The sequence below is a fragment of the Myxocyprinus asiaticus genome, chromosome 25 (genome assembly GCF_019703515.2).
Source record: "Myxocyprinus asiaticus isolate MX2 ecotype Aquarium Trade chromosome 25, UBuf_Myxa_2, whole genome shotgun sequence".
Classification (NCBI taxonomy): Eukaryota; Metazoa; Chordata; class Actinopteri; order Cypriniformes; family Catostomidae; genus Myxocyprinus; species Myxocyprinus asiaticus.
The window spans coordinates 24,079,701-24,103,542 of record NC_059368.1 but is presented as its reverse complement, the minus strand read 5'-3'; the positions used below and the strand labels follow the sequence as shown (position 1 = coordinate 24,103,542).

Below are 23,842 nucleotides of genomic sequence, written 5' to 3'. Positions count from 1 at the left end.
ACCACATGCAGGTTACCCCATGTGACTCTACCCTCCCTAGCAACCAGACCAATTTGGTTGCTTAGGAGACCTGGCTGGAGTCACTCAGCACACCCTGGGATTTGAACTCGCGATCTCCAGGGGTGGTAGTCAGCGTCTTTACTCAATGAGCAACCCAGGCCCCCATGTAAGTGTTTTTTAATGTCTCCAGAGCCTGAGGTTTTTGAATTCTTTGACATATTGTCCTCCTAGAACAGTTATGGAACAGAGTGTATTGAATCTCACCGGTTTATGACATTAATAATGTTAAAACTAGCAAAGTGCGCAGAGTTCGCCGTTCACATGTCCGAACATCGCATGGCATCACGTGACTCCCAAGTAGATTTTTTAACTGTAGGAACCCTTGTTTCCTGCTTTTCCTTCACTTTCTGGTCCAACTCATGCATTTAAGAAGTTTTATGTTTTTTTTTTTTGTTTGTTTGTTTTGTTTTTTGTTTTTTGTGAAAAGGTTCATACGTAGGCACAATTTATGTTTGCATACATAACTAATTCAAGGCATTTAATCATAACTCTTAACGGTTTATAAAGGGATAATTCACCAAAAACTGAAATTGTCATCTTTTACTTGCCCTCATGTTGTTTTAAATCTTTATGATTTTCTTCCACAGACACACAAAAGGAGATATTTGGCAGAATGTAAGGAACTTACAAGTTCAGTCACCAAGCGAATGGTGACTGAGGCTTACATTCTGCCTAACATTTTCTTTTGTGTTCCATGGAACAAAGTCATGAGGGTGAGTAAATTATGGCAGAATTTTTGGTTTTTGGTTTGATTTATCGCTTTAAATCATGAGAAACATATAGTCAGTCAAGTGTGTCCAAACTTTTGAATGGTAGTGTATTTCTGTATATAATTATTATCTGTCTTACATTAGGCCTATATTTTACATTAGAACATAATTAGTGTAACTAATAAAAATGTTGAAAATGTATGGCATAACTTTGTAGTTTAACACTGTGGTGTTTTGTTTTTTTCTGCTGGCAGGGTCCTTCTCTCCCTCTGGAGCGATCTCCACTCTGGACGGTTCTGCATGTGGTAGAGGGTCTAGCTCTGGTTGTGCTGTGCAGCTGTCGACCTGCAACACGTAGACTAGCTGTCAATGTCCTCAAAGAGGTCCGATCACTGCACACGGCCCTCGGCATCGCTAAGGTAAGCAGGTCCTCTGATTAACCTCTTGTTTACATAAATGAGACGACCCTCTTCATATTCATTTGTTTCTGTTGTTTTACACTCTTTTAGGGAGATGATGAGTTGGCTATAGATGTGATGGATAGATTGAGTGCTTCAGTCCTCGAGAGCTTTATTCACCTTACTGGGGCTGATCAGGTGAGGCAATGCAGAAAACCAAAGCTGGTCACCAGCATGTGTGTTTTGAATGATGGTCCCCACCCCAGAATGGCATGCTGGTGTCCCCACCAGGCTTCTTAAAAGGAAAAGTTCACCAAAAAAAAAAAAAGAAAAGGAAATTGTGTGATCAATTACTCACCATCATGTTGTTCCAAACTTGTAGGATTTTCTCTCTTCTGTAGAACCCAAAAAGTGTCTTTTTGGAAGAAAATACTGGCAGTTCTTTTCCATATTATAAAAGTAGCATAAGCCAGCACTGAATTTCATGCTGGTCTAAGATGGTCTTTTCTCTCAGAGAATGCTTAGGAACGTTCTGTCCAGCACTAAAGAACAAGGCAGACACCATTTTTTATTGGAAGTCATCGGTGTTATTATTTTTCTAGACAAATCTACTGTACTGTCCGAGTGGAATAGACCTTCAGACTCTGGCAGAGTGGAGCTCCTCTCCCATCAGTCACCAGTTTGATGTGGTAAGCCCCTCCCACATCTGGGTGTTTGCCCATGTAACACAAGGTCAGGACCCCTGGGTCATCAGCCTGTCCAGTTACCTGCGACTAGAGAACCTGCCTAAGCACTGCCCCACTGCACTGAGCTACGCCTGGGTCTTTGCATCCACCCGTCTGCAGTTGCTCTCCCCACAAGTCGACATCAAGTATGTTTTCAAATTCACATGTGTTGGTTTGACTTTGGTAAAGTAAAAAAAAAAAAAAACTGAAATCTTAATGGGAGATTGCTTGCTAGGGCTTTCAAATTCAAATATTTGTCAAATTGTCCCTGTTGACTGCCCTCTTGCTGGATTGTACTTCATATCTGTTAGCTTTGAGGCCATTTATATGCTAGTTTACTGCAAAAAGTTGACAAAAGTAACTTTTTTAATAGGTATGCACATTTAAAATGTACCAAAAAATAGGGATGCATCAATCCAATACCTGGATCGGTATCGGCTCCGATACTGAAGCTTTTAGACGGCTCGGGTATCGGTCTGATGAGCCCGATCCAAATCCGATGCTGTGTTAGTCATGTTCGTTACTGTCAAGCTCCAAAAATGACAAAAAGAACCATAAAAACACCATTAAAGCAGTTCATATGACTCATGCATTTTATTCAAAGCCACTTGCAGACGAGTGATAGCTGTTTAATAAGTAAATATATAGTATGCACGTGCAGCGCCAGCGCGTTAGTGAATGGTGCTGCTCTGTTGACGCACAGGCTGGTGATGCACTCGCAGCTATTTTTAGCCTTCACAGCAGCGCGCAATATTTTAGCGCTACTCAAGAACAGCATCTCAGATGTAGATGCTCAATAGTTCGGTTCACTTATAATATGCATTTAGAACGGCACCGGAGGTGCATTTTACCAGAATTTGAATAAGAAACGAATTAAACTACTGTGAACTTGCCTACAAACAGACACATGCAGGACTTCCTGGAAAATAAAAGTGTGATGGTTTAAAAAGTGCACGATTTAAATATATTACTGTTGTATTTAAAATTAAAAGTCAATAATGATAATATTAATAACAATTTATTATTATTATTATTATTATTATTGTTGTCATTAGTATTTGTTAACAATTTATAACAATATTTAAGAATGGGTTCCAAAAAATAACTGTGTGAATGAAAAGTGGACTGATGTCTTACAACTAAATTGAACAAAAAAGAGATCTGAATCCTGATGCAAGTTGAAACATAAAAAAAACCACTGGTTTCTTTTCTACTGAAGACAAGAAGACTGGAATTATTGTTAATTTTGCTGCTACATTATCCAGTCTACTATTTAACAAAGTTTTTCTTAAGCTATACATTATATTGAAATAATGTGTAGTTTAGAGGTTTGTGTTTCTTTACATATTAAAGAGTACTCCCAATTAGTTCCACACAATAATATAAAGATATTCTAAACTGAATATGCAAAAAAAACAACACTTGGTATCGGCTTGTGATCGGTATCGGCCGATACTGAGATTTCCAATATCGGAATCGGATCGGAAGAGAAAAAGTTTTATCAGCGCATCCCTACCAAAAAATATTGATGAATTATCTTGCACTTACTATGTCCAATAAAATGTTTTCTAGAATGAGAATGTCCTGTACCCTAATACCACCCACGTCTGACTCGCAATAGCAAGTAGCAAATAATGTTCATGGCTATGATGTAAACTGAAGGCTTTTGGCTTGTTTAAAACAAAAAAAAAGAATGAGCCCTTTGAAATTTCTCATCCCAACTTTCATTCGGATATACTTCAACACTGAAAAGAAAACTGGATTTGGTTTATAGGTTTTGGTTATGTATTTTTTTAGGGCTGTGAATCAATTGCAATTTTATAACTAATTAATAGCACAGTTTTCTGTGATTAATCGTGATTAAATTATGGTAAATTATACATTACAACAAACACAAAAAAATCATCATAAATATATTTACTTTATACATTGTCTCAAAAAGCTTGCAAGAAATTGGTTAGTCATAATTTATTTGAATTACCTAAATATATATATATATATATATATATATATATATATATATATATATGTACATATTAAAATGTACTTTTTTTTTTTTAAAGCAATAAAATAACAAGTGATAAAAAAATCAAATTTAACCACCTCCCCAAATCCAAACATTTACCATCTCCAACACCCCAATTTGCCATCATGCAAGCATCTATCAACACAGATGGAAAATTACTAATAGCCTACAGATTAAGAACTAAAGACAATTATAAATGTGAAGACAATAATAATCAAAATAAATAAGCCTAATTAATTCCCTTGTGTTCTCAAAATAATGCTGCCAAATGTGTGTTCTTATCGAATTTGAGTTTGTATTGCGTTTTGGTTATACAGTTAAGGCTGTCTAAAGAAAAGAAAAGAAAACTCAATTTTAGGTTCAAGGTGAACATGTCTTGTATTACTTTATGATTTAATCACATTCGTCTTTGATTCTTTAATACAAAGATATACAGTATATTACTGAACCCGCAGAGTTGCGTTCACATTGCATGCCAACCACGTGGAAAGCGAACTAAACTCACAGCACCTCCTGAGATGATCAGAGGTCATTTGCAGCATTCTCATAGATGACATTATTTTTGCAAACAGTTTTCAGATGAATGAAACGGAGGAAAAAGAGTGAAAACTCTTTACATGCGTGTGTACCACACAGGGGTGTGAAGTAATTGAGTAAAAATACTTAAGTATTATACTTAAGTATTATTTTTGTGATTTGTACTTTACTTGAACGCAATTTAAACAGAATACTTTTACTTATATTTCCAAAGAAAAAATAGTACTTTTTATTCCTTACAATTTTATTTAAACTTGAAAAGTACTCATTAAATTTTTGCAGATCATTTTCTTTAGTCTTACTGCACTGCAGCTGCCCTTTTACTGCATCCGACAAATGACAGTGTCGCATGGCGGCTGTGTGGAGTTCTGACCATCTGCAGAGGCGGAATTTCGGATCTGATTTGAGCTTCGGGTACATTGAAATATTTGTGTGACTAGACCGTATGTGACCACCCGACTGAATGTGATTTATTTATTTAAAACTACGAGCATAAAGTGAGCCTGCTACTTAAAAATGCCTGCTACTTCTACAGGTTGGACAGTTATGAAGTCAAAAATTATCATTCACGTTACATGCATATATATATATATATATAATTATTATTTTTTTTTTTAAACAAAAGGCTTTTGTAATTAAATGTGTCATTTATTTCTACACTTGCCTTCATATTTAAATCATATCTATGAATTTGTACTTCCTATTTGCTGAATTATTATTGTTGTTGTTTGGCAACTATTAATTATAACAATAACTATAAAACCAGCAATGATAATGATTGTAATAATGATAATACAAATAATGGAATCTGAGTAAATATTAATATTAATTAAAATCCATCTGCACAACAGCGAGGTTTGGTAGCAAACATCAGAAAACAATTCACAAAACCAACAACATTGCTAGCTTTCTACAAAGCTTATTTATATTTTTTTAAAACTTTCTCTATATCTCAAGGGGCTGGGTGCTCTGACATCGCAATTCATGAGTGCCTTCTCCCATGCAACGAACATTGCGTGACTGTGGCAGTGTTTTGCCAAAGAAATTATGTGGTTCATTACATGTCTCAGGGCAGTTCTTAGGTGAAATGTCCACTGTGTGGTGCTAAAAGTGAGTGAAATGTTCTCCCGAAGAGATGAGGTTTTTAAGGTTAATGTTCTATCAAGACTTAAATCAACAAAACCGACCTCCCTACCCTAAACCTTAAACCTAAACCTAACCAATAGTGTCAGAAAAAGCAAATGTGAGATGTAAAACACAACTTCTTAACCAACCACGTCATATTGTGGTACTTCTATTACACTTTGGGCTCACGTGTGGACTTTCGTGCTCTTCAGGACTCATACTCCCGGTCCTTGGTATTGAATATGCAACACTTGATAAGTTGAGCTATAATGCAATTAGATCACACTTAAACAAGCTTGTAAATGTAGTTGGTTATGTAATGCAAACGTTGAAATGAGCCATGCGCTATAGTAAAAGTGTTTAGATGTCATAAGATAGCATTGTGTGAGGAACAGGGCGAAAAGTAAGTGTTTATGAACTGATAATCTGCCGTTTTACTGGTGATTTGTGTGAAAGGGGACACAAGTCGTTGTTTTAGCGCCTTTAGTCTTCATGTCACCTGGAAATTTCTGTGTTGCATACAGCAGGCCACATAAAAATAATTGTGCAAAATGTAGTTATTGTAACATGATTCTTTGACCAGGTTGCGAATGTCACTGAGGGAGAAATATGACAGTCGTCGGAGACAGTAAAAAGGCGACTTTCAAACCAATCGAATTTAACAACATCCTCTCTCACATAATCTCCTCTCTTGATTTTATTCTAGCCAGGAAAAAAGTAACTTTTTTTACTTTTTTTAATACTTAAGTACAATTTAATGTGAATACTTTTTTTTACTATCAAGTATGTTTTTGGCTAGATACTTGGACTTAATTGAGTATAATTTTCTCTCAGTATCCATACTTTCACTTAAGCATAATTTATGAGTACTTTTTACACCCATGCTTCCACATAACAGGCTCGTGCTGCACGCCTCTGAACAAACAGCAAATCAGAAACAAGCATTGACGGCTTTTTTGTCTGTTCTTAAAAATAAAAAAGTGTGTTTCTTCAAGTGCATGTCTTTGTGACAAACAGTATTTCTTGTCATGTGTCACTCTGAGGCGTCTTACAGGTTGCCCGCCTGTTGTGGGTAGATGAGCAAAAGTTCTCGCGCATGAAATTCCTGCATTTGGACGAGGAGCATTTTGCGGGTGGCGGGTGCTAGTTTCACACCCTGGCCACTGTTTAATATATTTGATGACTTCCTAGATCCATGGTTTTGCCATTTCCCGATATTGTCGATCATCGTCTGTTCACAGTCGGCATCGAGATCTTTAAAAGACATCGTCGATATCCAATTACATCGTCCTATTGCCCAGCTTTAGTGTACATTGCCAGTGCATGCTGAAGTTTAAAATATCAAAACTATTATTTTCTCTGGTTGCCATTCAGTTTCTACAAGTAGCTTGTTGATTGGCCAGATCCTTCTATGTCTCTATATCGCACACACGCTGGGTATCTCTTTTGCGGTTTCACTTTTGACACTGGTTCAGACGACAGTTGTTGCACATTTGCAGGTGATGCAAAGAGATACAGCAGCTTGCCCGTATCTCTCGCATGCCTGATTCACCACTTGCGGGTGAAGTCTCCATTCTCCGTGCAGTAAAACAGCTTATGTGTTTATTATGCCCGGGTTAGTGCTAATGAATAAGCATGCACTGCTCCATACAATCAGTTTCTGTATTAGGATGTGCAGTTGTGCCAAGTGTGCACCCCCTAAGAATTTATTTTAATATTGCAATTTTACCCACAAAAAGTGCAAAAAAAATATTAGTAAAGTTTTTGCCCTTTGTACAAAGATGCTGGGTTTGTTCCTAGCAGGCAGCATATGCCCTAACCTCCTCCCCCATCATAATCCAAGCCTGTAAGGCTGAGTAGCCTGCCAGGAACAACTCGGGACACCGTTCTCCTATCGCGTGAAGTTTCAGGATGTAAAAAAAAAAAAAAAAAACAGATACTGCATTAATTGCGTTATTTTTTTTTTTTTTTATGCGTGAAACAAAAAAATATAATTAATCTCAGAAATTAAAGTGTGAAATTTCCCAGCCCTAATATTTTTGCATGCCAGATTATGTGGTGTACCTTCCTTATGTACCTTGAGTTTCCTGTGCTACCTTTGACCTTGCAGCAGCCCAATCAATGCTAAGAAAGTGAACAGCATGAGCAGCAGCAGTGACTCATACGTGGGGCTTTGGAGGAACTACCTGATTCTCTGCTGCAGTTCTGCCACCTCTTCCTCATCTTCTTCCTCCTCATCCTCCTCTTCATCGGCCCCTGGCTCTGTGCGCTGTTCCCCGCCTGATACGCTGGCATCCACTCCAGACAGCGGATATAGTTACGACTCAAAGGTCAGAGTTCATTGCACTATTGTCAGAACACCCTACCATCCCTAATGTCAAATGCAGTAAATTGTGTCATTAAATTATGTGCTGACTATGTAAAATATTATTGACATGACATTTTAAACTATGTGACTGTGTGACATGACATTTAAAAGATTTGACTTGGAGTATATTTCTGTGAAAGTTTGTGTAGTTGTATCTATCTATGTATGTGTGTGTTTGTTTGTGCAGATCATTAGCATTCCGTCCCCTTCCTCCTTGTTCAAGCATGTGGTTCCTATGATGCGCTCTGAGAGCATGGACATCACTGAATCTCTTGTCCTGGGGCTTGGCCGGACCAACCCCATTGCTTTCAGGTGTGTCTTTGTGTGTCTTTTCGCTCTTTAATATCTTTATGGGCCCATTTTTTTGCAGATGTATTTGAGCATTTTAGAGTGCTTACATTTTAGAGTACTTCTGTATCGTTACATGTTTGTATATCTGGAAATGGGTGTATGCATGTGTGTAACTGAGCTTTAGCACAATGGTATATCTTATAGAGAGCTGTTGGAGGAGTTAAACCCCATTATCAAAGAGGCGCTTGAGAGAAGGCCAGAGGTGAGTTGAGCCCAGTGTGTCACTTCACTTATGGATCAATATGTGGCCTACCTGACCAGTTACATGCATTTATGCCCATCTATTCACAAGACATTTACAGAGCTTCACAAATCATATGTTTTTTGTTTTTCGTTTATGCAGAACATGAAGCGACGCCGGCGTCGTGACATTCTCAGAGTCCAGCTGGTCCGGATTTTTGAGCTACTGGCCGATTCTGGAGTCATCAGTCAGATGTAAGTCACGCACTCGAAAAATACACTGAAGGAACCCACAGTCAAAGTAAAGCTGCTCAATCTGACACTAGAACAAAGAAATTCTAAACAGTTCCAAAAATATTGATGCATGTCATGAAGATTTCTTTTTTTTTTTATTTTTTTTTTTATTTATTTTTTTTTTTTTTATAAAGGAAACTTTGAAGTTACAATTTATAATATGGTTGTATACACAATAGTAAACAAAAACTAACAATAAGCAATAGTTTTAGTACGTTTATTTTTTGGCTAAAGTTCATTTATTCATATGCTAATATATATTTTTTGATTAGTTAATGCATCATGAACTGACAAATAATAGCATACTTATAAATTAACATTAACCAAAATTAGTAAGTGATTTAAAAATTGTTTATTGTTAGTTCATAATACATAATGCATTTACTAATGCTATTGTATAGTACCTTATTGTAAAGGGTTACCAAACTTTATGGACAGAGCAGAGATGCTAACACCAATGAGACCAATGTTAATTGTACACGGTTGTAACTGTAGCAATGTGTTGGTGCATTGTGTGCAGTGCGAGTGGTGGCTTAGACGGAGAGTCCCATTCTCTAAACAGCACTCTGCTGGAGTATGTGGATCTGACCCGACAGCTTCTGGAGGCAGAGAACGACAAAGACTCAGACACACTGAAAGACATCCGCTGTCACTTCAGTGCCCTGGTGGCCAACATCATACAAAATGTACCAGGTACACGCATGCGAGGCCTTTTAGGTTGGTTTTTGAGCATTAAAGGTGTAGTGTGTAATTACTGCAGCACTAATGGCACTAAACGACATTGTGTATTAGACTGTATTAGAACACATTTTCATTAACACAGCTGATCTCAAGATTGTGTGTGTTTCTCCAGTGCATCAGAGGAGGAGTATCTTCCCTCAGCAGTCTCTGAGACACAGTTTGTTCATGCTCTTCAGTCACTGGGCTGGACCCTTCAGCATCATGTTCACACCACTGGACCGATACAGTGACCGCAACATGCAGATCAACAGACACCAGTACTGCGCACTTAAGGTACATGCTCACACTGCACACATTCACACTTCACTAAAGCAGGCCTTGCATACAGTCTGAATATAGATTATAATGTGTTTCCACAGGCCATGTCTGCGGTCCTGTGTTGTGGACCGGTGGCTGATAACGTCGGTCTGTCTTCTGATGGATATCTGTACAAGTGGCTGGACAACATCCTAGACTCTCAAGACCGTAAGGTAACAGTGCTTTAAGGTATTTTCACACTTGGATCTGAGTGCAGTGATTAATCTTTACACCTAGTTTGTTTGAGCACTCCAAGCGCTCTTAGAGCGGTATAACATGTATATGTGAACAACCCAAATTATCTCAGACCCCCCCTAAAAGGACTCAAAAGTGAACAGTACTCAGGTTACCTCCTGAGGTGGTCTGAGTATAGTTCACTTTTGGGTCCTTTTGTGGTTCGATTGATTTGTGCAGTGTTAAAATGAAGAGGTACCAGTAAGTACCTTGACTTTTGCCAAACAAAGTTGCATTACATACCGTCTGTGATTTATTTGATCTAACCATGTTTATTGTTCATGTTCCAATCACATTTTGCTGTCCAAATAAGGGAATTTTAAGCGAATATAGAAATACCATGATTACCATGATCGCATTTGTGTCTCATTTTCCGTTCTTGTCGTATAATGTGAGCACTCCAAATTAACTGTGGACCGTCCACACTCACAGCAGAGCAGCGCATAAAGATGAACTGCTTTGAAGCACCCTGATGCGCGCACTGTTTGCGGAGGTTCGCGCCAAACTCCCGTGAAAATACAAGCGAGGATTTTGATAGTTTCTCTTCGGTTTAACGTTGCGTAATTTTCTTAGTTCATACATGGAGGAGGAGACGCTTGCTCCATTTCTGTGGAGATGATAGATGAAGAAACATATTTTCTAATACACGCAGAATCTCAAATGTTTGACTTCATGTGAAATAAGGGCTTGTGGGTTTTATCGGAGAGCCTTAACATGATGTGTAAAAGGAAAGAATGTAGGACAGAAATATAGGATTGCATAATATAATATAATTGGCTGGACTATCTGGGATTCATAAATAATACAGAAAATGTAAAGAGACACATTTTTAATATTTTTAAATGTTTAAATGTTTCATGCCATTCTATCCCTGTGCAATATTTTTATATAATAAACAATTCAAGAATAATTTTAAAGCCTTAATAAATAATATAGCCCTATTTTATTAAATGATTCCAAGTTAAATATGCATAAATTCCTAAAGAAGTTTGACAATTTATCATCATAATCACAATTGTAAGTTTACAAGTTATTGCTAGCCAAATTTCATTATCTTTACAGCCATAGAGTCTGAGTTCTTAAGTTGTGGCGTGAACAACAAGGGTTCTGAGACTACATAAATGCTAAAAGGACCAAAAAATTAATTGGATCCTCTTTTAAGTCCACTTACATTGTGAACACCTAAAGCACTGATGTCATTTGCAGCTGGTTCCCTTTCTGGTTCACTTTAACTGAACTGGGTTTGATTAATTTAAAACGGACTATATGTGAAACCACCCTTACTCACAGAACCACTTACAGAATGAAGAGACTTTTACATATTGAGTTGGTTGAAAGTATTAAACTCTAGATTTTTATATTTCAAATAGAGGTCAACAGATTTATCATTTTTGCAGATTACTCGGTACCAATATCGGCAAAAATGAACACAGATTGTGAGCTCAGACAGGTACTCCGAAGTCCCTGGTGTATTTCGGACTGTGTAGTAATTTGTATAGTATATTTTCATTTTATTTTTTTCTGGTTATCTGAATTTTTGGTTGCGCAATAATCTGCACCTGCGATTTTCATTCATTTTGAACATTTTCATACATTTTGTAGTCTCTATGGGCTGCCCCTTTCACCGGCATACAGAGCTATATTCATTTTTATCTCATTTGATATTTACATTTTCAAAATGGTTGGCAAATTAATTGGAAAACAGCTTCTTTTTCCCACCTTAGTTATCGTAGCGGTATAATCCATTATTAGTCAATCTGTGATTTCAAAGAGAGGAGGTGAGATTTATTAACTGTGATGTGTATGTATGTTTGTGTGCTCAGGTGCATCAATTGGGCTGTGAGGCAGTGATGTTGTTGTTAGAGCTGAATCCCGATCAGAGCAATCTGATGTTCTGGGCTGTGGATCGCTGCTACACTGGCTCACGCAGGGTTGCCGCAGGCTGCTTCAGAGCCATCGCTAATGTCTTTCACAACAGGTACATACCAAAACGTTAAGGCCTATTCACACCAAATTCACGAAGAATTTGCGAGACACTGTCTACAAAAGGTCTATTCACATCAAGATGAAACAAATCAAATGAAATACATTTTTTCCCCTGTACAGAAGGTGGTGTTGTTGCTGTTCTTTGTTTTCCTGCTCGTACCTTGTTCAGCTGCATAAGACTAATATTTTTTAACGCTGTTAAGGCATTTAACTAATTTGGCATAACTGTTTCATTATGTTCTTTCCATGTTTTTAATGCATTTTTACAAACAGTGATAAGCGATAGTGAATTTTGTAAATAGCGCAATAGGAATGAATTGTTCCGTATCAGAAGCTCCTTCAGAACGAACATTTGCACTGAAAAAATGGGTTTGATGTGAATAAGCCTTTACTGTGATGAATGGCAGCAAACCTGCAAGTGGCTGTATTTGTGTCAGTCAGTCGGTTTAAATCTACAGTATATGAATGTGTTTATTCTCTTTTACAGGGATTATCAGTTTGACACTGTGGTTCTGCTGAATCTCATCCTGTTTAAGGCTGCAGACTCTTCCAGAGACATCTATGAGGTCGCCATGCAGCTACTACAGGTGAATAATGAAACTTTGTTTTGCATTTCAGACATCTTATTAGGGTTGTTAATGGATATACAATTTTAATTGCATCAAAATATGTTTGTATGTTAGATACTGGAGCCAAAACTTTTCCGTTACGCCCATAAACTGGAGATCCAGCGTGCTGATGGGGTCTTGTCTCCAGCATCCCCCCTCCCTCACCTGTACTCTGTGTCCTACTACCAGCTCAGTGAAGAACTGGCCCGGACTTACCCTGAACTCACCCTGCCCATCTTCTCAGGTACACACACACATACACACACAAACACACACCTGGGAGAACAGTTAATGGAAAACCTGGAAAAGTCATGGAAATTCCTGTAGTGAATCAGCCCTCTACATAGCAAGTAGATCTCTTGCATATGCGAGTAGATTTAGCACTATGCGACTAAAATATGTCCGTTATTAGCAACTGGCTAGTAAATATTAACATTTCATTCACCAGTGATTGAGTTGTGTAGTGTCGAAGCACCGAGATCATTTTACTGAAAAGCAAGCGATTAAGAAGCTGGATTCAACATCGTTTTCCCCTGCATGCTGTGTCTCATGAGTGCGCAGGAAACGCGTTTGTGTCTAATTCAGTTGAACTCCAAGCATCACATGGAACCACACCGCGGATGTCACCGGAGCAGCTCTCTTGAGATTGCGTGAAGATGAACCAGTTTTCAAGCGCTTTGATGTGCGCGCCAACTACAAATGCTCGCACCAAACTCCCACGAAAATATAAACGAGGTATAAACTTATTAATTTAATTGCGAACACAAAGCGCTCCAGGCTAAACGACCGTGTAATGGCAAATGTCCGTGGTCATTGCGGGTTCATTCACGCAGTGTTGATGACACACAGTTACACAGAGGAGATGCCCATCTACTCTATTTCTGTGGAGATGATAAATTGCAAGAAATAGAATCTCATCTTCCTTCATGAGAAATTAGGGCTCGTGAGTTAATCGGAGAACCTTAAAATAATATGTGAAATTTAAGGCAGAAATATTTTACTATTGCATAATATAATTTAATATTATATATAATAATAATAATAAAAAATAATTAGGAGACTACTGCAAAATTATCAGTTTCTCTGGATTTACTGTTTATAGGTGTGTGTTTGAGTAAAATGAACATTTTTGTTTTATTCTATAATGTGCTGACAATATTTCTCCCAAATTCCAAATAAAAATATTGTCATTTAGAGAATTTATTTGCAGAAAATGACAACTGGTCAAAATAACAAAAAAGATGCAGTGTTTTCAGACCTCGAATAATGCAAAGAAAACAAGTTCATATTCATTTTCAAACAACACAATACTAATGTTTTAACTTAGGAAGAGTTCAGAAATCAATATTTGGTGGTAACCCTGATTTCCAATCACAGCTTTCATGCGTCTTGGCATGCTCTCAGCCAGTCTTTCACATTGCTGTTGGGTGACTTTATGCCAGCCCTGGCACAAAAATTCAAGCAGCTCGGCTTTGTTTGTTGGCTTGTGGCCATCCATCTTCCTCTTGATCACGTTCCAGAGGTTTTCAATGGGGTTCAGGTCTGGAGATTGGGCTGGCCATGACAGAGTCTTGATCCATCCACACCTTGATTGACCTGGAAAAACCATTCCTCAGAGTTGGGGAACATTGTCAGAGAAGAAGGAAGCAAGTTTTCTTCCAGGATAACTTTGTACGTAGCTTGATTCATGCGTCCTTCAAAAAGACGAATCTGCCCGATTCCAGCCTTGCTGAAGCACCCCTAGATCATCACCGATCCTCCAACTGGTCGTCTAATGATTAGACGGAGACCTGGAGAGGCCTTCAAGCGATAGTGTCTCGCACCCACTGAGAAATTTGGTGGAGGATCGGTGATGATCTGGGGGTGCTTCAGTAAGGCTGAATCTGGGGGTGCTTGTGAAGAATGCATGAATCAAGCCACGTACAATGTTATCCTGGAAGAAAACTTGCTTCTTTCTGTAAAATGTAAAATGGACAAAGACTAAATCTGACAAAAAGAGAGAGATATATATTTTAGTTATTTAGAAATATTTTGATACTTAAAATATTACTTTATTTTAAAATTTATACTTATTTATATTTGATTGTCATTCATAGGTTTTTGAAGCCTGATCAGGAAATCATATACCCTTATTTTATGATATGTCCCAAGCTAAATTTGTATAAATGAGTTTGTTGTGTGCATGAAGCACACAGTGACAGTTTGTATGACAACTAAATGTCATATTTGTGAAAGATCTAAAACAGACAATTATTCATTCAAAACAGGCAATTAATGGTCATAATTGCCATTATTTGTTTGACAATTAATTGTCAACCAAATTTCATAATCATCACAGCCCTAATTTTCATTATTAGATTCCAACCTTGTGAATTTTTTGTTAAAAATGTGTACGAAATTTCAAACAGTGACAACAGCTTGTATCATTATTAAAAATGCAGTTTCAAGACATCATATAAATTGATAGTATTTAAAAATTTTACATTTTTAAAAAGATAAGCGAATATATGCTATGTCTGGAATTGCATACCATTTTAGCAATGACATTTCCACCATTGTTTGAGTAAAATGACACAGACTCTCATTACAGAGGTGAGTCAGAGAATCCAGACAGCACACCCTGGTGGCCGGCAGATGATGCTGCATTACCTCCTGCCCTGGATGAACAACGTGGAGCTGGTGGACTTTAAGCCTTCAGCACGCCGTCAGGAGGAGCTTTCAACCACAGAGGATGAGGAGGATGCCCATGAGAGAGAGATGATGATGGTGAACAGCCGGCGTTGGCTGAGAGGAGAGGGCTGGGGCTCACCACATGCCACTACCATGATTCTCAATAACCTCATGTTCATGACTGCCAAGGTAAACATAGACATGCAGTATATGTATATCAGGAAATTTTTCAGTTGTAATTTCCATGCCTGGAGAAGTAATTAAATCTCAAAAGCCATGGAAATTTCTGTAGTGAATATAAATGTATATAATGAATATAGTCCTTGTTCTATTCTGCTCTTTAAATGTAATGTTTAATTGGCTAGATATTGCATGATATTCATCGGTTAGATGCTAGGGTTTTTTTTTTTTTTTTGTCTTGTTGGAGACATTTGAATACTAAGTTTAATAATTGAAAATAGCTATTAAAGGGATAGTTTACCCAAAAATGAAATTTCTCTCATTATTTACTTACACTCATGATATCTCAGGTATGTATGACTTTCTTTCTTCACCAGAACACATTTGAAGAAAAATAGAAAAATTTCTTAGCTCAGTAGGTCCTTAAAATGCAAGTGAATGGAGATATCTCATTTGAAGCTCCAAAAATCACAGACAGTCATTATAAACTTCATCCATACGACGCCAGCTGTTAAATGAATGTCTTCTAAAGCGACAAGATCGCTTTTGGTGCGAAAAAGATCAATATTTAAGTACTTTTTTAACCCTAAATTCCGGTCGGCAGCGGTACACACGTGTGACGTAATCAAATTGGCATTTGAAACACGTGAGAACTGATGCACTTGCGTCACTGCCAGAAGAGCGGCGCTGTTTACAAGTGAGGAGGAGGAATGCTGGACAGTAGCTTGGTTGGTTTTGGTTTAGATCTGTTATTATCTGTTTCTTTACTCACAATGGTGCATTTGTGTGCTTATCCTGGATGTCTCAACCGAGTGGAGAACGTGAGATTACCTCGGTATCCATGGCAATGCGAATACATCACACGAGAGACCGCTTGGACTCCACCCTCTCCTGAAGCATTTGATTATAGTTAAAAAGTACTTAAATATTTATCTTTTTTACACCAAAAGCGATTGTATCGCTTTAGAAAACATTAATTTAACAGCTGGAGTCATATGGATGACGTTTATGCTGACTGTCTGTGATTTTTGGAGCTTCAAAAGAAAATCACCATTCAATTGCTTTTAAAAGAAATTTTTCTATTTTTCTTCAAAAGTGTTCTGGTAAAGAAATAAAGTCATACACACCTGAGATCTCATGAGAGTGAGTAAATAATGAGATAATTTTTATTTTTGGGGTGAACTATCCCTTTAATTACAGCATTAATATAATAGTTTACAATAGCTATTAATTCCAAGGATAGGTGCTTGACATACAAAAGGAAAAATATCCCAGAAAACTCTATAAAATAGTTTTTATACCATAATAGTAGTAGTCATTAACCATGGGAAAAGTGATGAAAATTCATTGGTCAAAATGTGTGGGAACCCTAATGGTATTAAGAACATGTAGACATTTAGACCCTACTTTGTCTACATTACGTAAATGTTGATGTTGTTTGTTTTTGCAGTATGGAGATGAGTTTGCATGGTCAGAGATCGAGAATGTTTGGACCACTTTAGCTGACAGCTGGCCCAAAAATCTCAAGATTATCCTGCATTTCCTCATAAGCATGTCTGGAGTCAACAGTGAACCAAGTCTCCTGCCTTATGTGAGTGACGCCTGTCCCAACCAATCAGACAAAAGATATTGCCTTAGCAGGTTGACTGTAATTGAGATTTTTATGTCACGTCATTTGGCATTGGTGCTGTTACTTTCTTCGTGTTTTTATTTAAATGTTGCTGGGATAAAATTATGCTGCAGTGTTTCTTAAAGTTTAATTAATGTAATGTTTTTCATATTTCTTGCAGGTGAAGCGTGTAGTTGTGTATCTGGGCAGGGATAAGACGATGCAGCTGCTGGAGGAGTTAATGTATGAGCTGGAGCTGACAGACCCTGTATGCTCAGCTGTTACTCACATGGATAACCCACCCTACTACCGCATCACTTCCTCTTACAAGATCCCCTCTGTTACATCAGGTATATATACCTTAAACCACTCTCAATATGTTTCTCAACATTACCATTAGTTAAGGTGAAATGTGTACATTTTTGCATTTAAATTCTCCAATCCCAGCCTAATATGCAGAGACAACCATAATTAAGCCATTCATTGGCAAAGCTATAAACACTGTGTCTCTGGGGCGCTATCAAAACATTGCTCGGTTTGAGCGTCCTGACCAGCCTGACACGGCAACATGTGCTCAACCCACTGGCGTGAGTTTGGGGCAAGACTCCCTGTTTGACAAATGATTGAGGAAGTGTTCGAGAAACTGATTTAAAAACAGCAATTTTTGTTTCAATTTTTTTGATAGCGTCACAGACCATCGGTGTTTATGCTTTTCAGGAAAATCAACAGTTGAACCTATACAATGAACCTATGAAACATTAGAAATAAATGAGACATTTCACCAAGGATATACAGTTGAAGTCAGAAGTTTACATGCACTTAGGTTGAAGTCATTAAAACTAATTTTTTAACCACTATCTGAAATCTGGTTCATCCTTGGGAGCAATTTCCCATGAAGGTGCCATGTTCATCTGTACAAACAATAGTACACAAGTATAAACACTATGGGACCACGCAGCCTGTCTCCTAGAAATGTACGTAGTTTGGTGCAAAAAGTGCATATCAGTCCCAGAACAACAGCAAAGGACCTTGTGAAGATGCTGCAGGAGTCAGGTAGACAAGTATCTATATCCACAGTAAAACGAGTCCTATATCGACATAATCTGAAAGGCTGCTCAGCAAGGAAGAAGCCAGTGCTCCAAAGCCACCATAAAAAAGCCAGACTACAGTTTGCAAGTGCACATGGGGACAAAGATCTTACTTTTTGGAGAAATGTCCTCTGGTCTAATGAAACTAAATTTGAATTGTTTGGCCATAATGACCATCATTATGTTTGGTGGAAAAAGGGTGAGGCTTGCAAGCCGAAGAACTCCATCCCAACCGTGAGCATGGGGGTGGCAGCATCATGCTGTGGGGGTGCTTTACTGCAGGAGGGACTGGTGCACTTCACAAAATAGATGGCATTATGAGGAAGAAAAATTATGTGGATATATTGAAGCAACATCTCAAGACATCAGTCAGGAAGTTAAACCTCAGTTGCAAATGGGTCTTGCAAATGGACAATAACCACAAGCATACCTCCAAAGTTGTGGTGAAATAGCTTAAGGACAACAAAGTCAAGGTATTGGAGTGGCCAGCACAAAGCCCTGACCTCAATGCGATAGAAAATTTGTGGGCAGAACTGAAAAAGCGTGTGCGAGCAAGGAGGCCTACAAACCTGACTCAGTTACACCAGTTCTGTCTGGAGGAATGGGCCAAAATTCCTGCAACTTATTGTGAGAAGCATGTGGAAGGCTACCCAAAACATTTGACCCAAGTTAAACAATTTAAAGGCAATGAAATCAAATACTAACAAATTGTATGTAAACTTCTGACCCACTGGGAATGTGATGAAAGGAATAAAAGCTGAAATAAATAATTCTCTCTACTATTATTCTGACATTTCACATTCTTAAAATAAAGTAGTGATCCTAACTGACCTAAGACAGGGAATGTTTTCTATGATTAAATGTCAGGAATTGTGAAAAACTGAGTTTAAATGTATTTGGCTAAGGTGTATGTAAACTTCTGACTTCAACTCTACAAAAACATTGCAATCACATTTTGACAGTCAGTGTGTGTTAAATGTTTGCCTCTCATCAGGAACAACGTCCAGTAGTAACACTATGGTCCCTGGACCTGATGGACACCATGACAGCAAACCCAAAGATCCCAACATGGAGGACAAGTTAGTACACAGATACACACTTTTTCTTTTTTAACCCAAACTCTCACAGGTACTTAGTCCTCAGCGAATTTTGTTTCAATCATGCACTTTTATCATTTAAAAATTAAACGTACACTTTCTGTATGTGCATGCAGTTACACTCATTTGGACATCTACAGTGGTCTGAACAATAATCTGAACAGACAGCATCATCGACTGGAATCTCGTTACAGCAGCAGCTCAGGTGGATCCTATGAGGAGGAGAAAAGTAAGTACATTAACATCACACACCAACTGATGAACCATTCACATGAATACACTCTCAGTCTCAACACTCAATATTTACATTAAAGTGATAGTTCACCCAAAAATGAAAATGCTCTCATCATTTACTCACCCTCATGCCATCTTAGATGTGTGTGACTTTCTGTCTTCAGCAGAACACAAAGATTTTGGTAGGTCCATACAATGCAAGTGAATGGTGATCAGACCTTTTGTAGCTCCAAAAATCACATAAAGGAAACATAGAAGTAATCCATAAAACTCCAGTGGTTAAATCCATATCTTCAGAAGCGATATAATAGGTGTGGGTGATAAACAGATCAAAGTCATTTTTTTTTACTCTGAATCTCCACTTTCACTTTTACATCTGAAAGTCACATGTGGTGCCTGTTTAGTTTTACTTACACATCTTTCACATCCATGTTCCAAACCTGGAAGTGTAAAAAGTTAGGAAGCAAGTCCACAATGAAAAGAAAGTCACACCTTTCAACACTTGAAAGAAAACCACACCCGTCAAGCTATTTCATGGGGTCTTGAACACACAGTCCTGCAAAAACAACCCAGTTTAGATCATGTGTTTTTGTCTTGCAGTACATGCATTCAAATACGAACCTGTTATTTCTCTCTGAAGGTGACTCGATGCCTGTCTATGCTAATTGGCGTCTGAAGGTGATGGACCATAACCGGCCTGAGCCCCTCCCTTTTCCCCCCACTGGTGGCTGCTGGTCACCGCTGGTTGATTATCTGCCTGAGACCACCACACCTGGAGTCTCCCTGCACAGGTGACGCATATTTAATATGACTTAAATTAGGAATTTTTCACACTTGAGTCCTCTTTTAGAGCTAAACTCGGACCCTTTTAAGTGGACCAAAAAGAGTGAAAAGGTACTCTGCATTCACACATATATTTGCTTTCAAGGGTTCTGAGTTAATTTGGGTCCTTCAAATATAAGCCAAAATTCTTGTGAATGACTCTCAAGCCACTGAAGCAAACCACGTTTGAGAGTCAGTGTTGTTGTTCTTTGATCTTTGACCACTGCATGAAGCTCATCTCATGAATTCTTTACAGGTGTAACATTGCAGTGATCTTGCTGACTGACCTCATTGTAGACCATGGGGTCAAAGTGGAATGGAGCGCATACCTTCACCTGCTTCTGCACGCCATCTTTTTAGGTAACAACACACTTGTACACTTTATCTAAACCATCATCATTTGAAAGTGCCATATTCTACAGTATTTCTTCTAATGCTGAGTGTATTTTTGTGTGTAGGTTTTGATCATCAGCACCCAGAGGTCTATGAGCACTGCAAGCGCTTACTGCTCCACCTGCTGGTCGTCCAGGGAACCAACAGTAGCGTCCAGACACTGGCATCTGTACTGCTGCGAAACCGTGAGCTGAACGAGCCCAGGGTTCTGACAGTGAAACCTGTTCTACAAGAGTTCAACCTCACAGGTACATAAAAGACAATCAGATAGTCAAGGGATAGTCTTTCTCCCTCGCAGAGAATTAAACAAAAAGGGCCTCTACTGTTTTGAAAGAGTAATCAGATTGATTGGTATCGGTCACAACAAGCTGTTGTTTATTGTTTATTGTCATTTGCCTAGAAATTACATATCGGGTAATGTATTGGTATATTTCTTTGTCTCTTAGGTGTCACAGAACTGATGTCAGACCACCAGTTATCTCCAGTGACAGACTCTGGCTTGAGCTCCTGCTCCACATCATCTAGCATCAGTCTGGGTGGCTCAGCACTGCCTCACCTGCCCTCGACCCTTCTAAATGAGGTGGACCTGTCTGCAGAACAGGATGAGAAGGTTAAAAATCTCATAGAGTTCATCAGCTCAAGGTGAGGGTTCACTATAGGCAAGGACAACAAATTGCTCTCTTCAGCTTTTCTTTTACATTTTAAATGTGCTCACTATGCCAAGCAATAACGTGCAGTCCTGTTTAATGAAACCTCACTCCAGAGTTTTGTATTTGCTGGAGCTGTTCTGGAAAAGAATGATAGCCTAATGGTAAAAGATTTAAGTTGGTAGCTGAGAGGTTGCGAGTTTGAAGCCTGTTTCAACTCCAGGCCGCTTTGGGAATATTTTTTTTATTTTATTTTTTTATTTTCTCCCCAATTTGGAATGCCCAATTCCCAATGCGCTCTAAGTTCTCGTGGTGTCGTAGTGAGTTGCCTCAATCTGGATGGCGGAGGATGAATCTCAGTTGCCTCCATGTCTGAGACCATCAATCTGCACGTCTTATCACGTGGCTTGTTGAGCGCGTTACCGCAGAAACATAGCGCGTGTGGAGGCTTCACCCTATTCTCCGCGACATCCACGCTCAACTCACCACGCACCCCACAGAGAGCGAGAACCACATTATAGCGACCACAAGGAGGTTACCCCATGTGACTCTACCCTCCCTAGCAACCGGGCCAATTTGGTTGCTTAGGAGACCTGGCTGGACTCACTCAGCACGCCCTGGATTCAAACTCGCAACTCCAGGTGTGGTAGTCAGTGTCTTTACTCGCTGAGCTACCCAGGCCCCCTGCTTTAAGAATATTGACCCTGTAATAACATGTCATGAAAAACCTGGAAATATCAGTGAATTTTAAAATTGGTATCGTCATCGAAAATTCATGGAAATAAATAAAATCTTAAGTCATAAAATTTATTTTTTCTTTTTTTTTCTAGCTCAACTCAAACTTTTCATCAGCTACAAAATGCTCTTTTTGAATGCTATCTATATTGCGGGGGGGGGGATTTAAAAACATCCTTGATCATGAACATCTGGAAAAGTCATGGGAGTTCACTATGTTAATCCAGTAATAAGTGTAGTCTTGTTTGCTTTGGATAAAAGTATTAGCTAAATAACAATTAATAATGGTTATGTAAAGACACAGAGGACTGCTAGTTTAACTGAGGTCCATAGTAGGGCACAGAAATCTTCCTAATAGTGTTGATCATTTGCAAAGTTTGTAGAATTTTTTGGACATTTTAAATAGGGATGAGTGAAAATATAGAATTATAATAAATGTATACAAACATACATACATATACACCGAGCAGCCACAACATTAAAACCACCTGCCTAACATTGTGTAGGTCCTCCTCGTGCCGCCAAAACAGCGCCAACCCGCTTCTCAGAATAGCATTCTGAGATGATATTCTTCTCACCACAATTGTACAGAGCGGTTATATGAGTTACCGAAGACTTTGTCAGTTCAAACTAGTCTGGCCATTCTCTGTTGACCTCTCTCATCAACAAGGCATTTCCATCCACAGAACTGCCACTCACTGGATGTTTTTTGTTTTTGGCTCCATTCTGAGTAAATTCTAGAGACTGTTGTGTGTGAAAATCCCAGGAGATCAGCAGAAATACTCAAACCAGCTCATCTGGCACCAACAGTCATGCCATGGTCCAAATCACTGAGATAACATTTTTCCCCCCACTCTAATTGATTTGAACATTAATGGAAGCTCCTGACCCGTATCTGAATGACTTTATGCACTGTCACACGATTGGCTGATTAGATAATCGCATGGATGATTGTTGGTGCCAGACGGGCTGGATTGAGTATTTCTGTAACTGCTGATCTCCTGGGATTTTCACACACAACAGTCTCTAGAATTTATTCAGAATGGTGGCAAAAACAAAAAACATACAGTGAGCGGCAGTTCTGCGGATGGAATTGCCTTGTTGATGAGAGAGGTCAACAGAGAATGGCCAGACTGGTTCGAACTGACAAAGTCTACGGTAACTCAGATAACCACTCTGTACAATTGTGGTGAGAAGAATATCATAGCTGATCGGTGTATATAGTTAACACGATCCGATATTGATTCTTAAAATCCCAATATCAATTTACACAAGGTCTTTTATGCTATGTGACAACTCTCTCCAATGTGAATAAATCAGTCCCTCCATGATTTTGTGTTTTTGCTATCGTAAGGATTCTTGCAAATTCAACCAATCTCTGCATTATTTGTGGTAGCTTGCAATTTTTTATAATTTCCTCACAGTTTCCGCAAAAAACATACATTTGAGGGAATCCCTAATATACCTAAATGACTCGAATAGAATCAAGAGCTTGTGAATCAGAATCGAACTGGGAAAACTGTATAAATTCCGAGCCCTACCTTTAAATAATGTGTGTTTGTGGCTTTGATACCAAACATGATTGTTTCAGTGAAGTTTCCCTAGATACATACTGAATGTGTTTTTATTTTTGTTAAGTTATTGTATTTTTTCCTCTGCCTGCAGCCATGTCTAACAGGAGATGGTATTGTTGTCTTGCATGTGTGTGCTGATCTTTGTGTGTTTCA

General features: G+C 38.4%; 1 protein-coding gene across 10 annotated transcripts in view; it reads left to right on the top strand.

Annotated features, from left to right (window-relative positions):
• Positions 1-23,842, top strand: part of LOC127416514 (protein furry homolog-like) — a 209,248-nt gene that overhangs the window by 135,380 nt on the left and 50,026 nt on the right. For all 10 annotated transcript variants that reach the window (XM_051655929.1, XM_051655930.1, XM_051655924.1 and 7 more), the window contains 22 exons: positions 1,025-1,189; positions 1,280-1,366; positions 1,771-2,039; positions 7,692-7,911; positions 8,137-8,261; positions 8,445-8,502; positions 8,644-8,735; positions 9,295-9,467; positions 9,628-9,788; positions 9,875-9,985; positions 11,870-12,024; positions 12,520-12,619; positions 12,716-12,884; positions 15,231-15,499; positions 16,941-17,081; positions 17,281-17,449; positions 19,182-19,266; positions 19,401-19,513; positions 20,159-20,309; positions 20,597-20,700; positions 20,799-20,981; positions 21,180-21,375. In XM_051655929.1, coding sequence (XP_051511889.1) covers positions 1,025-1,189; positions 1,280-1,366; positions 1,771-2,039; positions 7,692-7,911; positions 8,137-8,261; positions 8,445-8,502; positions 8,644-8,735; positions 9,295-9,467; positions 9,628-9,788; positions 9,875-9,985; positions 11,870-12,024; positions 12,520-12,619; positions 12,716-12,884; positions 15,231-15,499; positions 16,941-17,081; positions 17,281-17,449; positions 19,182-19,266; positions 19,401-19,513; positions 20,159-20,309; positions 20,597-20,700; positions 20,799-20,981; positions 21,180-21,375 — 3,296 coding nt within the window. The remainder of the gene's footprint in view (positions 1-1,024; positions 1,190-1,279; positions 1,367-1,770; positions 2,040-7,691; positions 7,912-8,136; positions 8,262-8,444; positions 8,503-8,643; positions 8,736-9,294; positions 9,468-9,627; positions 9,789-9,874; positions 9,986-11,869; positions 12,025-12,519; positions 12,620-12,715; positions 12,885-15,230; positions 15,500-16,940; positions 17,082-17,280; positions 17,450-19,181; positions 19,267-19,400; positions 19,514-20,158; positions 20,310-20,596; positions 20,701-20,798; positions 20,982-21,179; positions 21,376-23,842) is intronic.